Source organism: Rattus norvegicus, chromosome 3 (assembly GCF_021556685.1).
Source record: "Rattus norvegicus strain SHRSP/BbbUtx chromosome 3, alternate assembly SHRSP_T2T, whole genome shotgun sequence".
NCBI classification, from domain to species: domain Eukaryota; kingdom Metazoa; phylum Chordata; class Mammalia; order Rodentia; family Muridae; genus Rattus; species Rattus norvegicus.
Genome location: NC_141536.1, coordinates 168,423,654 through 168,437,818, shown reverse-complemented (window position 1 = coordinate 168,437,818; position 14,165 = coordinate 168,423,654). Strand labels below are relative to the sequence as shown.

The 14,165-nt window shown below is 51.2% G+C and overlaps 1 protein-coding gene across 1 annotated transcript in view; it reads right to left on the bottom strand.

The window, feature by feature from the left end:
- The window catches only part of Ntsr1 (neurotensin receptor 1), a 50,173-nt gene extending 39,826 nt beyond the window's left edge, over positions 1-10,347 (bottom strand). The window contains exon 1 of the mRNA NM_001108967.2: positions 9,167-10,347. Within this exon, the coding sequence (NP_001102437.1) occupies positions 9,167-9,883 (717 nt within the window). The 5' untranslated portion in view covers positions 9,884-10,347. The remainder of the gene's footprint in view (positions 1-9,166) is intronic.
- Positions 10,348-14,165: the final 3,818 nt, after the last annotated feature.

Here is a 14,165-nt window from a genome sequence, read left to right as displayed (position 1 = left end):
GTCTGGAGAAGGCTTTCGTGTGAGATGCTGGACAAGATCTGCTGCTATAAACACCCATAAACCATCGTCAGGTGCTTAGGCCCCATGTTCTGACAGGCTTTGGGCCGCTCCCAGCACCGCAGGCTCTCCACTGTTTGGGGATGCTCTTACAATGGAGTCTTTGGGAGCTGAAGCGTTTGTCAGGATGGTTCCTTAAGCTGACAAGGCTGAGTTCAGATACTGGGCTGTGAATCAGCACAGGGCTTCTCTGTGGATTCTGTGCTGGTAGGGGTAGGTGCAGACAGAACATGGAAGACTCTTCAGAGAGTGAAACCAGAGGGCAGGGGCTGTTGTCACGCTGATCTTTCAGCGGAGGATCATCTCCTTGGACCTTATCCTAACAAGTTGAAGCCAACCCCCATCAGTGTGTGTGTGTGTAGTATGTGTATGTTTGTAAGTATGTGTGTGTATGTGTGTGGTGTGCGTATGTAGTATGTGTATATATGTGTGTGTATATATGTAAATATGTATGTGTTTGTGTGTAAGTATGTGTGTGTATATGTACATGTGTGTGTATGTGTGTGGTGTGTGTGTGTAGTGTGTATATGTGTAGTGTGTGTATGTGTATGGTGTGTGTGTAGTGTGTGTATGTGTGTGGTGTGTGGGTGGTGTGTGTATGTGTGGTGTGTGTATGTGTGTGTGTGTGTGTGTGGTGTGTGTATATATGTGTGGTGTGTGTGTGTACTGCGTGTATGTGTGTGTGTATGTGTATGTGTGTGGTGTGTATGTGTGTGTGTGGTGTGTGTGTGTACTGCGTGTATGTGTGTGTGTATGTGTATGTGTGTGGTGTGTGTATGTGTGTGTGGTGTGTGTGTGTGGTATGTGTGTGTATTGTGTGTATGTGTGTGTATGTGTGGGTGTATGTGTGTGTGCGTATATATATATATGCATATAGCTTTAATGTGTTGTCTGCAGTAATTATCATCAACTTAAAAACAATCAAATACTCAGAGACGTAGGAAAAGGTGACCCACTGACAAGAAGATGTTTCACTTGGAGTGGACCCCAAGGTAAACCAAGGTAGAAGTGGGAAGCATGTATAGTCCTCACTGCAAGGCTGTCTTTACCAGATTCCGAAAGCTTAGGAAAGTTCAGGGACAGTCCTACTAGAGCGTACACCACAGCACCAAATAGAGAGGTGACTCTGAAAAGCCAGCAAAGATAAGATAGAAGACTCTGGCTTCCTCAATACAGGCTGGAGAAAAGGAGCCCAAGAAACTGAGGATCATGGGAAGAAATCTGAGAGGAGATAGAAACAGACTCACTGAACCTATGTCTGACCCAGCACGAGTCCTGGGACTGTCTTCAAATGGTACATACATGTAACACACAGTAAAGGGCTTGAGAACTGAACCACCCACAGCCATGAGACAAGACTAAGCTGAGTGCAGGGAAGACCTGGGGACTCAGTAAGGGAGATGACGTTGGCATCATCATCAACGGATGGAACAACCGAAAGTGCAGCTCACACTGGCCTGGCTGCCCACCTCAAGAAAACACCAGCACTCTCCAGGAGATTAGCACCGTCCAAAACACCACAACACCGTTTAAAATGCTCATGAAACAATCTACAGTTACCACTGAAAGATCCAAGAGTGTCACTCTCTCCAAAGGAAAAGATGATCATTAGGTCCATCCATAGGATTGCTACGTTCACAATAAGAAAAAAACAAACAACAGCAACAATAACAACAAAACCCACCCAGCTCATTCTGGCCACAAGCTTGAGATCGCTGACCTGGGTGGCCTGCTCAACCACCTGCCCGAGGGACCACCATTAGGAAGGTGGGCTTGCCTTAAATTATAAGGATAAAGGGAACAATTTCCACTTAAGAGAGATACTGTACTTTTCCCTTCCAGAATTCCCCAGTGCATGGACCCCATAAACCACCATGAGATCCAGCTGTATGGTCTCTTCCTAACGCTTAAATCAGAAAGGCTCCCTCCCAGCCTCCTTTCTCTTTTCTGTCTCTTTTGGAGGCTGGCCAGAACTTATCTGTGCCTTTCTGACACTTTGGGCTTTTTTTCTCCAAAGCTACCACCTACACATACACACACACACACACACACACACACACACACACACACACACACACACCACGGTGCTTATTACACACACACAGTCACACACGCAGTCACACAGATACAGACACGCACACACACACAGACACATACAAAGACATATATATACTCACACACACACATACACACCACACACGGCGCTTATTACACACACACACACATCACACACACACACACACACACACACACACACACACACACACAGAGCTATGTGGCTATGTGCTTGCCACTTGTCTGACTCCCCTGAAGGCTTAAATGACTTTTCCCCCTCCATTTTTCTCCAAGCAGCTGCTGGTGTTGACACTGGGCCTGCCCTGGGAGTTTTTCTCTTTAAACTTTAATGGAATCAACCTCAAACTTCTTCTGAATCCATTCTTAAATTCTTGTGTCAGAGAGACTACGAATCCAAAGAGGGGGCCTCGATTTCCCCTGTGTCATCTGGTGATCACAGAGGAACCTAAAAGGATGACCCAGAAGAAGGAAAAGTCGAGGCTTTAACAGGCAGTGGAGCAGGCATGGTGGTATCTACCCATTATCCCAACACTTGAGATGCTGGGACAGGACGATGCTCATTTTGGGACAGCCTGGGCTATACAGTAAGATCTTATGTCAAGACAACAACAACAACAACTACAAAGTCAGCATTGTGACCACATTGCCTGAGGTACAGAACTGTCTGCAATGAATGGGAAGATAAGAGGTCATAAAAGGAAAAGACTGTGTTACAAGACCAACAGACTTAGGGAGTGAAAACATTAATATAAATTAAATTAAAGACACAATAGAGAGACTTGGGGAAACTGGAAGTGTTATGTGTCTGAACATTTGACTGAGTGTATTATACCTATGTGTCACTCACATGCAGTACCCAAGGAGACCAGGAGGCCACATCAGATGCCCTAGACTGAGTAACAGACAGTTGTGAGCTGACCATGTGGGTGCTGGGAATTGAACTCTGACTCTCCTGAAGAGCTGCTAGTGCTCTTAAACCCTTTTGATCTGGGGGTGGAGTTGGTGGGGGAGAGAAGAAAAGAGGAAGAGGGGGAGGAGGGGAAGGAGGAAGGGTGGGAGGGAGAGAGGGAGGGAGAGAGGGAGGGAAAGAGAGAGGGAGGAACCCAGCCGCCTCAGGTCTTTGTTTGCTCTCTCCCAGCCCCAGTCTAAACCACTCTTTGGAATAATGGAATAAGGCAGCTGCTTCCTTACTACTCTTACTGTTCGCTACATTGTTTCCTGAAAGGCAGAAAGACAGATCTGTACTCTTAAAACATTACGCCTCCATATGGTTCTGCTGGGAAACTTGGCGTTGTTCATTTCCTGGAGTAAAAGCCACCGCGTGTCTCTCCGTTAATGCTCATGGCTCCAGCCGCCCCAGCTCTCTCCTGGTTCCTCAGCACGCAGCCTGTCCCAAAGCCTCTCTGCTTGTCCCTCCCTCTTTCCTGTGCACTCGCAGGACTCTCTGGGAGCCCATGAGAGACCCTTGACCTACAGGCTGTGGCCCCAATCTTAAGGCTTCCACATTCTCAGAGGAAGATTCCTTGGAACAAGATATTGGAGAGACCTATCCTGGACTCTGCCTCAGGCAGCAGGTATCTCTCAAAGGAGATGGTCAGGTGCTGGCTAGCTGTCCGCATCCCTGACCTAGTGTCCTGTGAACCGTGGGAGTGTCAAAGATGACGGAAGTGCTCTCAGGCTCTGGGAGAGAGAAAGCAGTCTGGGATAAAAGTGCTCTGCTGTTCTACAAAGAGTCCTTGCCTCGCCTGCCTACGGTCCTTTGTTGTTCCCTGGAGTGGAAGGAATCCTGCAGGTTGTGAATTGAGAGCTCCTCCAGGCTTTGGCAGTTGCAAGCATCTAATATAAATTAATTCATCGATGGTTGGCAGGTGAGGAAGCTGTGTCCCGGGTGTTGTGGCTGGGATATCTATAGAGCTGAGATTTGAACCCAGCTCTGGCCCCCAACTGTCCATTCCTGAGTGATGGCTCGGGTGTTGGGAGTCTCTGCCAACTTCCCAAACCAGCCCTGGCACAGGTGTCTGGCTTGAAGAGGGTAATTTCAACCTGGCAGGTCTGACCGTGATGGTTTGTATATGCTCAGCCCAGGGACCGGCACTATTAGAAGGTGTGACCCTGTTAGAGTGAGGGTGGCCCTGTTGGAGTAGGTGTGTTACTGTGGGTGTGGGCTTTAAGACCCTCATCCTAGCTGCCTGGAAGTCAGTATTCTGCTAGCAGCCTTCAGATGAAGATGTAGAACTCTCAGCCCCTCCTGCACCGTGCCTGCCTAGATGCTGCCCTGCTCCCACCTTGATGATAATGGACTGAACCTCTCAACCTGTAAGCCAGCCCCAATTAAATGTCCTTATAAGTGTTGCCTTGGTCATGGTGTCTGCTCACAGCCGTAAAACGCTGTCCTGTAGCTTACTTACTAGGGCTGTGATAAAACGCTGACTGATAGCAACTTGGGAAGGAGAGGGTTTGGGAATCTCTCCTCCCTTTAAATGCAAACAGCTAGAAAATCTTGCAAGGCTGGTTATATAATCATAGCTTTGGACATACAGACAGACAGACCTACAACATTGGTGCATGGTCCAGAATGCTGGCAGTGCCCTCCATGCCAGTCTGGCCCAGGGGGCCTCACTATTTGCATGTGACCATGGGATCATTTCTGTCACCTTATCAGACTTGATCAGCTAGAGTCTCTGCCTCCCAGTGCAACATATCAAGATGAAGACTCGAGGCTCTGCTTGGGGGACAACTCCCACTGCCCTTGGCACTGCAGGGTTGCAAGAGGAAGAGTCTTCAAGAAGTATCATTCTGAGGGTGAGGCCTGGAGACCTAGCACTCGGCTATTATAGGAACTACACGTACAGACCCCTGGGCTCCTGTTGATCAGGCTCTCCCTCCAGGACTCTTGCCAGCCCTGGGTCCCCATGTTCCCTTCTTTTTGCCCATCTCACAGAGAAACTGACCCTAATCCCCGAGGGAAGCACCAGCAGTCCACGGGATACATTGAACAAGTGCCTCTGGCTCTCTCCTGTTTGGTGGAATGAATAGGCAGTCCTGCCCCTGTTGCTTTCTGAGAAGCAAGGTTCCAGGGCAGACTCTACCTGGATTGCCGACATGTCCCCACCCTTATGTCCTATCTTCTAGGCCAAGCTAGCCACAAGGCCAGATCACCCTGTTCCCAAGGTGAGGGCTTACCTCTTCCTGAAAGACCATCTCAGTCTCTGTCACTCCCCATAGCTCTAGAGTCTCGGCCGTTATGCTCAATCATGGCCTATCGTCTGGACGCCAGATTTCGTAAGCCAAGTTCCACCCCCACCCCACCCCCAGGCCTTCTCTGACCAGGTCTTACTATGTCTTTACCCTTGTCTCTGCCTCCTGAGAGTTGAGATTATAGACATACACCACTATGCCCAGGAATATATAGCATGTTGTGCTTTTAAAAGCTTTGGTTAGATGGCTAGGTGGTTAAGAGTACTTTTTTCTCTTCCAAAGGACTGGAATTTGGCTCCCAGCACCCATATGAGTCCCAGAATACAGCTACACTTAACCTCTCTCTCTCTCTCTCTCTCTCTCTCTCTCTCTCTCTCTCTCTCTCTCTCTCACACACACACACACACACACACATGTTAAAAAAAATAAAGCCTTCATCAGCATGGTGAAAATGTCCACTTTGAAACACGACAAGCTGTATTTGACTCCTGGATCCACAGCAGAAGGAGGGAACTGAACTCCATACACATATACCTTCACTTGAGTGTCTGTGTGCTTGCACACACACACATACACACACACAGTAACTTCAAAAAAAAAAACCACATGTGTATACCTTCACTCAAGTGTGTGCCCGAGTGTGCGCACACTCAGTGACTTTAAAAAAAATCAAACTTCGATCACTAAATGCTGCAAACATATACAGGGAGATCAATGTTCAATGTTCACTACTGTTTCGCTCACACACACCTGTGTCATTTCCCCAGACTGTGTTTCTGTAAACTCTATTGAAACCAGGGCTTCCCCTTCCCTAGTTATGCCCTGTGGCTGCTCAACCATTAGTCGCCTTGCTATTGATCTGTTGTAGATGTGGGGCACCACCTCTCCCTGTGTTAGCCTCTCCTGCCCCTGGGAGGTAGTGTGCACCTTATCCAGGGCTGCTGCTGCTGTTGGGCTGACTTCAAGAGGAATGCTTCCATTTTTATTGGAAAAGAGGCTAAGGGTAACTCAGCAGATGACGTTGGGGAGGGTGGGCACAGTCCTTGGGCTCACCTATGTATGCGATTAGTGCATACTACCTGGACATGTGAACACAGGACCTATGTGAGCTGGGACACAAAGTCCCAAGTTAACAGCTGCCGTAAGACCCGAGGTCAGAGCAGGAAACAGCCTGGGTGGCGTCAGGGACAGTCCTGGGGACTGTCCAGCTCTTCCTCCTGTCTACTGGTATCAGAGCCTTTAGAATGAGCTGGGCACCAGGGTTCTCCTGCTGTTTTGGTTTTCCCACCACCTGCCTGGTTCTACCCTCCCCTGCTACGCCCCAAACAGCCGACCTCTAAACTGTTCTCAGTTCCCCTGAAGTTTACCCCCTAAACCCTCAGCTCACTTTTGAATAACTTCTGTTTACAAGTCACTGAGACGGGATCCTTAAAGTGTGCAGAGTAGCAGTCCTCACGGAAGGCACTAAGGCAGAGGGATGTCCCTGTTTTGGAAAGAGGCCAATATTTCAATACTTCCAAATATGGCCATGAGGATGGAGATGTAGGATAGTCAGCCATGACTGGAGACACAAGTAGAACAGAAGGTAGCCGTGCTCATCTCCTTAGTGTGCCCAGACATTTTGGTGGGCACCGCAAATCCCATGATCCCAGGGACGGAAATACATCTTCAGATTGCAGACAGTGGTTTAGGAGGGGTGAGAGGGTCCATGCCTCTCCCGAGGAATGGTCTCATCAAATAACCAGAATAGCTTGTGCTCCCAGCCAGAGAGACCTGGTCAGCTGTTAACATAAGACAGATGAAGAACACGCTACACTCAGTTGCTCTGAGAATGAGGCTGAGTCTTCTAAGGGAAAATGGAAGCTCTGTTCTCCAGGGGCACAAAGGCCACCAGCAGGCACTTAGTAAACACTCAGCCAACAATGTGACAGCTACTGAGGGGAGCCTTGCCCGGGACGGGTGCTCAACAATCAGTGCTGATGGACAGTGACCAGGAACCTGTCACATGGACCGGGAGGTGCAAGCAATGACAAGAGAGCTTTGGAAGGGAGGAGACACCCTGTCATATGTGGATCCGGTTCTGTGGCTCCAACAGGGCTTCTGCAGGATTTCAAAAAGGGTTTTGTCTAGTGGATGAGGGTGAGTTGTGCTTGCCCCTGACCCTACAGCTGGAGGAGCTGGGAACAGTGTGGACTGCGAAGCCCTCTTCCTACAAAGCCCATCAAAGACAGGAGCTTGAAGGAAGAGGCCTGTTGCCTCAAAGGAAGCAAGGAGCCATGGTGAATCCTACTGTTTGTCACATGGAGCACCCAATGAATGTGCACTTGCCTTAATGCAGAAGACCTTGCTAGACAAGCTAGGCACTGACTCAGCCCTGCTAGGAGTGGCAGCTCAAGAGGGACCGTACACAGGGACACTTGTAGCACAAGAGCATTATTCCTGTCCCCACGGCCTACCTTGGAGATGAATTCTTGAGTTAGATACTGCCTGATGTCTGAATGCTGATTGCAACCAACCCGGCATTTCTGGTTTCTGGGTGTCACCTGGATATACCATGTGACCACAGAATCTTGCTGTGAGGCTCTGGGAGCCTATAGATGGCTTGATGAGGAAAGCAACAGACAGTTGGCACAGCCACCTTCCCCGGAGGCCCCTCTGACATGGCAGGAGCCCCTGGCCAGATCCTCTCATTCTCTGCCTTTCTTGCTCACCCCGTGGTGGAAGAGAACCCTCCCTGTACTTCCATGGTTGCCCAGGGTCTAGAGCCAAGAAATTCTTCAAAACTTTCTTCATTTCTTCATTTTCTTTGTGGGGGGTTGTTTTTCAGACAGGGTCTCACAAATTTGAGGTCCAAGCTTGCCTCAAACTTGTAATCCTCTTGCCTCAGCCTCTGGTGTGTTGGCATAACCACTCAGGGGCTCTAGCTGCCCCTGTGGATACCCACTTCCCTCCTCACGGTCCTTTCCTGTTGAGCTCCCAGCATGCTGAGTTACTCTGCTAGTAATTTCCAAGGAGGCTCCCATCTGGTTCCCTGGTGCTATGCTCAGACCCACAGAGGACTGTGGTCCATCATCCCAGTTTTATTTGCCTATTACACCCCTCTACACCAAGACACTCCAGGTTGCTCTGCACAAACACCACCACCACCATCACCATCACCATCACCATCACCAGCAGCAGCAGCAGCAGCAGTGGCGGCAGCAGCAGCAGCAGCGGCAGCAGCAAGGGCCTGGAGTGCTTCACACCGGGGACCTGAGAGCCCCTCTCATAGCCCTCTTGACCATTCTGTGATCACCTCACTTCACAGACTGGGAAGCTCCAGATCCTGGGTTTGTGTCCAGGAGAGGCAGCCAGAAGGCCTTAGGGAGCCAGCCTGGGGTTTCAGGGATTCTTGTAACCTCTTGAAAGGCTGATGGCGACCCTCTTCCCTGAGAGTACCTGAAGGCTTACAGTAAACAGAAGTCACTGATTGGGGCTCAAGCCTCCTTCATCAGGAGGGGTGGAAGCAGGGTGGGGCAGGCGACTGGGAGTGAAAAGTTCGGAAGAAGAGTTGATGGGTGTGCCCCGCCCCTTCCCAGCCTAAGAGCACAGTAAGCTATTAAGTATGCTGTCACTGGGGTCTACTTTGGGACAGGGGAGAAGGGAAAAAAAAGTGCTTCTGAGGCACTGCTGCATCTCCCCAGGTGGTGCCTTGAATCATCGGGGCTTCTGAGGTGACACTGCTAAAAGTCTCTGTATAGCTCCAATGGAAAGAAACAGCCAGATGGGAAATCAGTGCCCCGGTGTGCCCTCTAATGTGCCATGGCACAGAGAGTCCCCACTTCGACGCTCTTACCTGGATGACGACCTTGACAGTGGCTGTGTCCACAATGGGTGTGCACACCAGGCCGCCAGGGTGCGTGCCGTCACCACTGCGGTTCTGCAGGCCCATGGTGAAAAGCATGGGTATAGCCAGCAGCGCCGAAGCTAGCCATATGGCACTGATGAATTTCTTGGTGCGGCTGCGGGACATGAGGGTCTTGGCCTTGAAGGGATGGCAGATGGCCAAGTAGCGCTCCACACTCAGGCTGGCTACATTGAGGGCTGTGGCATAGGTGCAGGCATCACGCAGGAAATAGTAGCCACGGCAGCCAGCGTCCCCAAAGGCCCAGGGATGGTGTACCCAGATGAAGTTGTATAGCTCCACGGGCATGGCCAGCAGAAGGATAAGCAGGTCAGACAGTGCCAGGCTGCCCAGGTGGTAATGCACAGTGCTCTGCAGGCTCTGCAGTGACTTCTTCCGCGCTAGAGTGAAGGCTGTCACGGAGTTGCCCACAGTGCCCACCACGAAGAGTGCCAGGTATATAGCAGTCACCAGCACCTTGGAATAAATGTCAGTGTTCACGTCCAGGTCGCTGTTGGGCCCTGCCGTGTCGGATTCCGAGGTATTGCCAGAACCATTGCTCAAACTGAGCGCCAGGAACGTCGCTTCCATTTCGGACTGTGGTCCCGAAAAGGGCTGGGCATCGGGTTCACCAGGGGTGCCCTGCGGCACGGAGCTGTTGAGGTGCATGGTGGGTGCCGGGTATGCTGCTTTGTCCTGCACCTTTGCAGGTGAAAGTCCCTCCAGGGGCAGATGAGGAGGCGCCCAGAGGAGAGGGTGCAGAAGCTAAGGGGGGCGTGCCGTCCAGCGGCTAAGCGCGTTATCCAGGGGATCCTGCCTGGTAGCTCTGGGGCTCACGACTTGCCGGCTCAGGGATCCACTCTTCTTTCTCCTCCAGAGTCTGGGATCTGCGTTCCGGTTTCGCTCTTCCTCGGCACCCCACCCCCCGACCCCCTAGCCCCTAGCCTGCCTAGATCCGGGCTGCTACGGACCTCCAGATTCTGTGGTTGGTTCTCTGCACTCCTGGGTGGTAGTAATGTCCTCAGGACCGCGACCCTGCTGGCTTGTGGCTTCGTTGGGGGAGCCTGTGGCGCAGAGCGGAGCGCACACACGGCTACCCAGTGTGCTCACCCTCGTTCTCCCTCTTCTGCTTGGAGCTCTTCCCGCACCCGACTTCGCACACCTCCTGCTGCGCTGGAGCCTGCCGGGCTCCTCGCGCTTCCACTGAGCTGGCGGCTGCGCGGCGCGCCCAGCAGTGGAGGAGGGTGGGTGTTGGAGAGTCAGAGACGCCACAGCCACTGTCCCCTCCCTACCCGGATACTGGCTGACGGTTGCCTCTGCACGCTCCCGGGACCACCTGGGCTAGGATGAGTACCCCAGGAAACAGGATTCCCTACGGTGTGAGGGAGAATGAGGCGATATTGGATCTTTCCTTTCAACCTTTCCGGGCAGCACAATCTTCTCCTTCCCGATCATTGATCCCAACTTCTCCCACCCCAAAAAGGAAGCTACCCTTAGTCGCCTTCAGCTCCCTTACCAGAGAGAAAAGGGTGAGGAGGAGGGGGGCACCCTGCTGGTATGGCAGGGCCTTTGTACAGCTGGCTCGGCCTCCTCCCTCCTGGGTGCCTGCGGGGTGCCAGAAGCACCCAGGGGGCCCTCTAGCCTGTGAAGGGTCGGGTGAAGGAAAGCATAGCGCCGGAAGGCAGAGCAGCCTATCTCTCCACGCCGGCCCAGGCAATCCCACGGTCTTATGCTGCCTTTGGGTATGATGGGCCCCTCTGTCCTCTTGTAGTCACCTGGACTTGGTCACCAGCAGTGACTCTCAAAGCCGGTGCTCTGTCGTGTTTCAGAGGGGCAGGGCAGGTTTGTGGGTGACACAGAGTCACATCTGTCCTTCCAGGAAACACTGCAGGCTGTGAACTCAGCCCAGCTCAGCTTTTCCCAGGGGACCCTGCCCCAGTCAGGGACCTAGGGAACAAAGGTCTTTTCATCTTGTCCTCCTTGGCAGGGGCCTTGGCAAGAGCTTCCAGGCTTGCTGCCATCTTGCTTGTCCCAAGGCCCTTGCCTCTATTTCCCCACTCGGCCCTTCTGCCTTCTTCCTCCAGAAAACTCCTGGGGAGTCCTGGGGCAGGAGGGAAGAAGGCTCAGGGCAAATTGCGGTCCCTGCATGGACCCTGCTGCTGTCTGTACCTGCTGTGCTGGAACTAGGGATCCTGAGTGGACTGTGGGGAGAGAGAGGGTAATGAGAGAAGTGGGTGAGGCTTTGACCCAGACCAGGGATCCTGATGTGACCAGAGAGTCCCTGCTCGGCCAGCAGGGAGACCCTCAGACCCCAACTTTCAACCTGTTTGGAGAGTGCCAGCTGGACAAAAGCTGGTGCTCACCGGTAAAATCTTAACACATGAAAAGCAGTGCATAAGATGCTCTGTTTTCCGAGGAAACAGCTGCGTCCCCGTGTTAAAAACCAGTACAGCAGGCTGAGGGTGTAGGGGTTGAACAGGCCTTTAATATTTTTGGGTACACCTTGGCGTCTTCCTTTGTGGAAGGGAACTGGAAATCTGTATTGATGGGTTCTGGTTGGGTGCCCATCAGGTGCAGGTAAGGTGGGCTTGAAAACTGCCCCAGGTGAGACTAGATTTGTTCTCTGACGGACTCTGTGCAATGAGCATGGGGAGGGGTGTGAAGGGTTGGGGAGGGCCTGATGGTCCTGACATGGTTAGGAAGAAGTAGTACTATATCCATCCCATGTCTCACACCCCCGTGGTATCCTTGGTGTTGCCCAGACCCAAGCACCAACAGTGCCATCCGACCTTCTCCATTAGGGGGCTCCCCAGAGGAGGGTCCTAGCTAGTATAGCCATTTGGCAACAGGAGCTGCAGCCACGTGGGAGAGGCCATCTCAAAGGCAGTATGAGTTTGTGTTTAGTTTTCTAGCCCTGACCTTTTGGCTAAGCCAGCCTTGTGTCTCCAAAGCTTTCTTTCCCGACAGCATCGAAGCTTTAAGGAAAAAAAAAAAAAAGAATCAGAAATGGCAACCTAGCACACATATTATGACAAGGTATTTGCTTAAAGCCAGCTAGGAAAATACCATGCAAAAGCCCTGGATGTGCATAAACACGGTGCAGGCCCTCACAGGGGCTCCCAAGCGGCCTCGGCTCTGGATGCTTCTAGATTGTTCTTTGAGCTCTGAGCCAGGAAGGCTCACCCAGGATCTTCAATCTCATGGTTTCATCGTCAATCCATGATTCCCAGCAGGATCCCTCTCTAAATAACACGTCATTGAGCGCCTTATAGGAGAGTCAAGCCTGGATCCAGATGTGCCCATAGGTGACCCAGCTCTAACACTGACGGCTCATGCTGCACACTGACAGATAGAAACACCACCTACCTAGCCATGAGCAAGCAAAGCTCTGGAAGCATAACTTACCAGGAATGTTGGGATCAGGAAACCTGGGTGGGCCATGGGGAGTCCCAGCTGCTCCTGGTCTGGACCCACTTCCAGGGCCAGAGCTGACCCATCCCCTCTACAGCAAGGGTCAAGGTCTGTTGACAGGGTCTGGGTTTCCAAACGTAGCTAGAATACAGGGTGATTTCAGCCTCCTAGGTTCCTTGTGTGATCTGGGTAAGGCCGAGTCCCCATCATTATGTGGAATTTTTAGCTATTATCTTCGTGTGAAAGCCAAGTTCAAAGAACCACCAATGAAAGGCTGCGGCAGGCGCCTTCCTAGGAGCTGATATCTTTGTTTATGTGGTTTGATGACTGACCCCTGTGACCCTCAGCACTGCTCACACAGACACAGACAACAGCAGTGCCACCTACTCATTGTACTCCACAGACTCCAGTGAAAGGAGGCCATGTCTGCTTGGATGCTGTGCCTCCCTTTTCTGGCCCCGAGACCACTGTTAGGATAGAAGGCTTCTTAATGAGTTCAAAAAGTTAAAGAGATGGCTCATTGTTAACTGCAGAGGCCTGGTTCCCAAGGACCACAGAAGACAGTTTGTAACTCCAGCTCCATAGGACCTGACCCCCTCTGGCCTCCACTGGTGTCTGACTCATGTGCACATACCCCGCCGCCAATATGCAAATTAAAAATAAAAGAATTCTTTTGAAAAGGTAAATACATTTTCAGTCGTACTGCTTTGGTTATTTTTTGCTTTCTAAGAAACCTCTAAAGCTCAGGCACTTAACACAGCAAACATTTATTTATTTGCTTCTTTTCTGCTTTTTGTAGTGTTGGGGATTGAACCCAGGACCTCGCACGTGCTAGGCAAGCACTCTCTCACTGAGCTGCATCTCTAAGCCATTTATTTATTCATCTTCATTAAAACAATGTTTATTATATTTTTGTTGTTTTGAGACACAGGCTCACTGCGCGAGCTTGCTGGTCTATATCTCACTCTAGAGATTCAGAGATTTGTCTCCACTACCTTGTGCTGGGATCAAAGGTGTGTGTCACTGTTCCTGGTCAACATTCTATTTATTTATTATTTGAGTGTGTGTGTGTGTGTGTGTGTGTGTGTGTGTGTATTCATGCAGGCACATGGGTGACACAGGGTGTGTGTGTGTGTGTGTGTGTGTGTGTGTGTGTGCGCGCGAGTATATGCACAGATCAGAGGACAACCTGTAGGAGTTAGTTCTCTCCTTCCAGTCTGTGGATCCCGTAGATCAGACTCAGAATGTCTGGTTCCGTAGCAAGTGTCTTCACCATCTGAGAGATCTCTCTGGCCCCTGTTTTCTATTTTTGAGACAACAGTCTCTCAAAGATGCTGAGGCTGGCCTTGAATTCAGAATCCTCCTGCCTCAGCCTCTCAGGCACCGGCACTGTGGGTGTGTATACCCTACCTGGTTATATTTACTGATATTATTTGGTGCCCTGTGCGGCTGTGGGTGGGTGGGGTATAATTGCATGTGTAGACACCGGGGGTAGTCAGCTTGAACGCTCTGAAGAGCTGTGCTGTGTGCTCCATTTAAC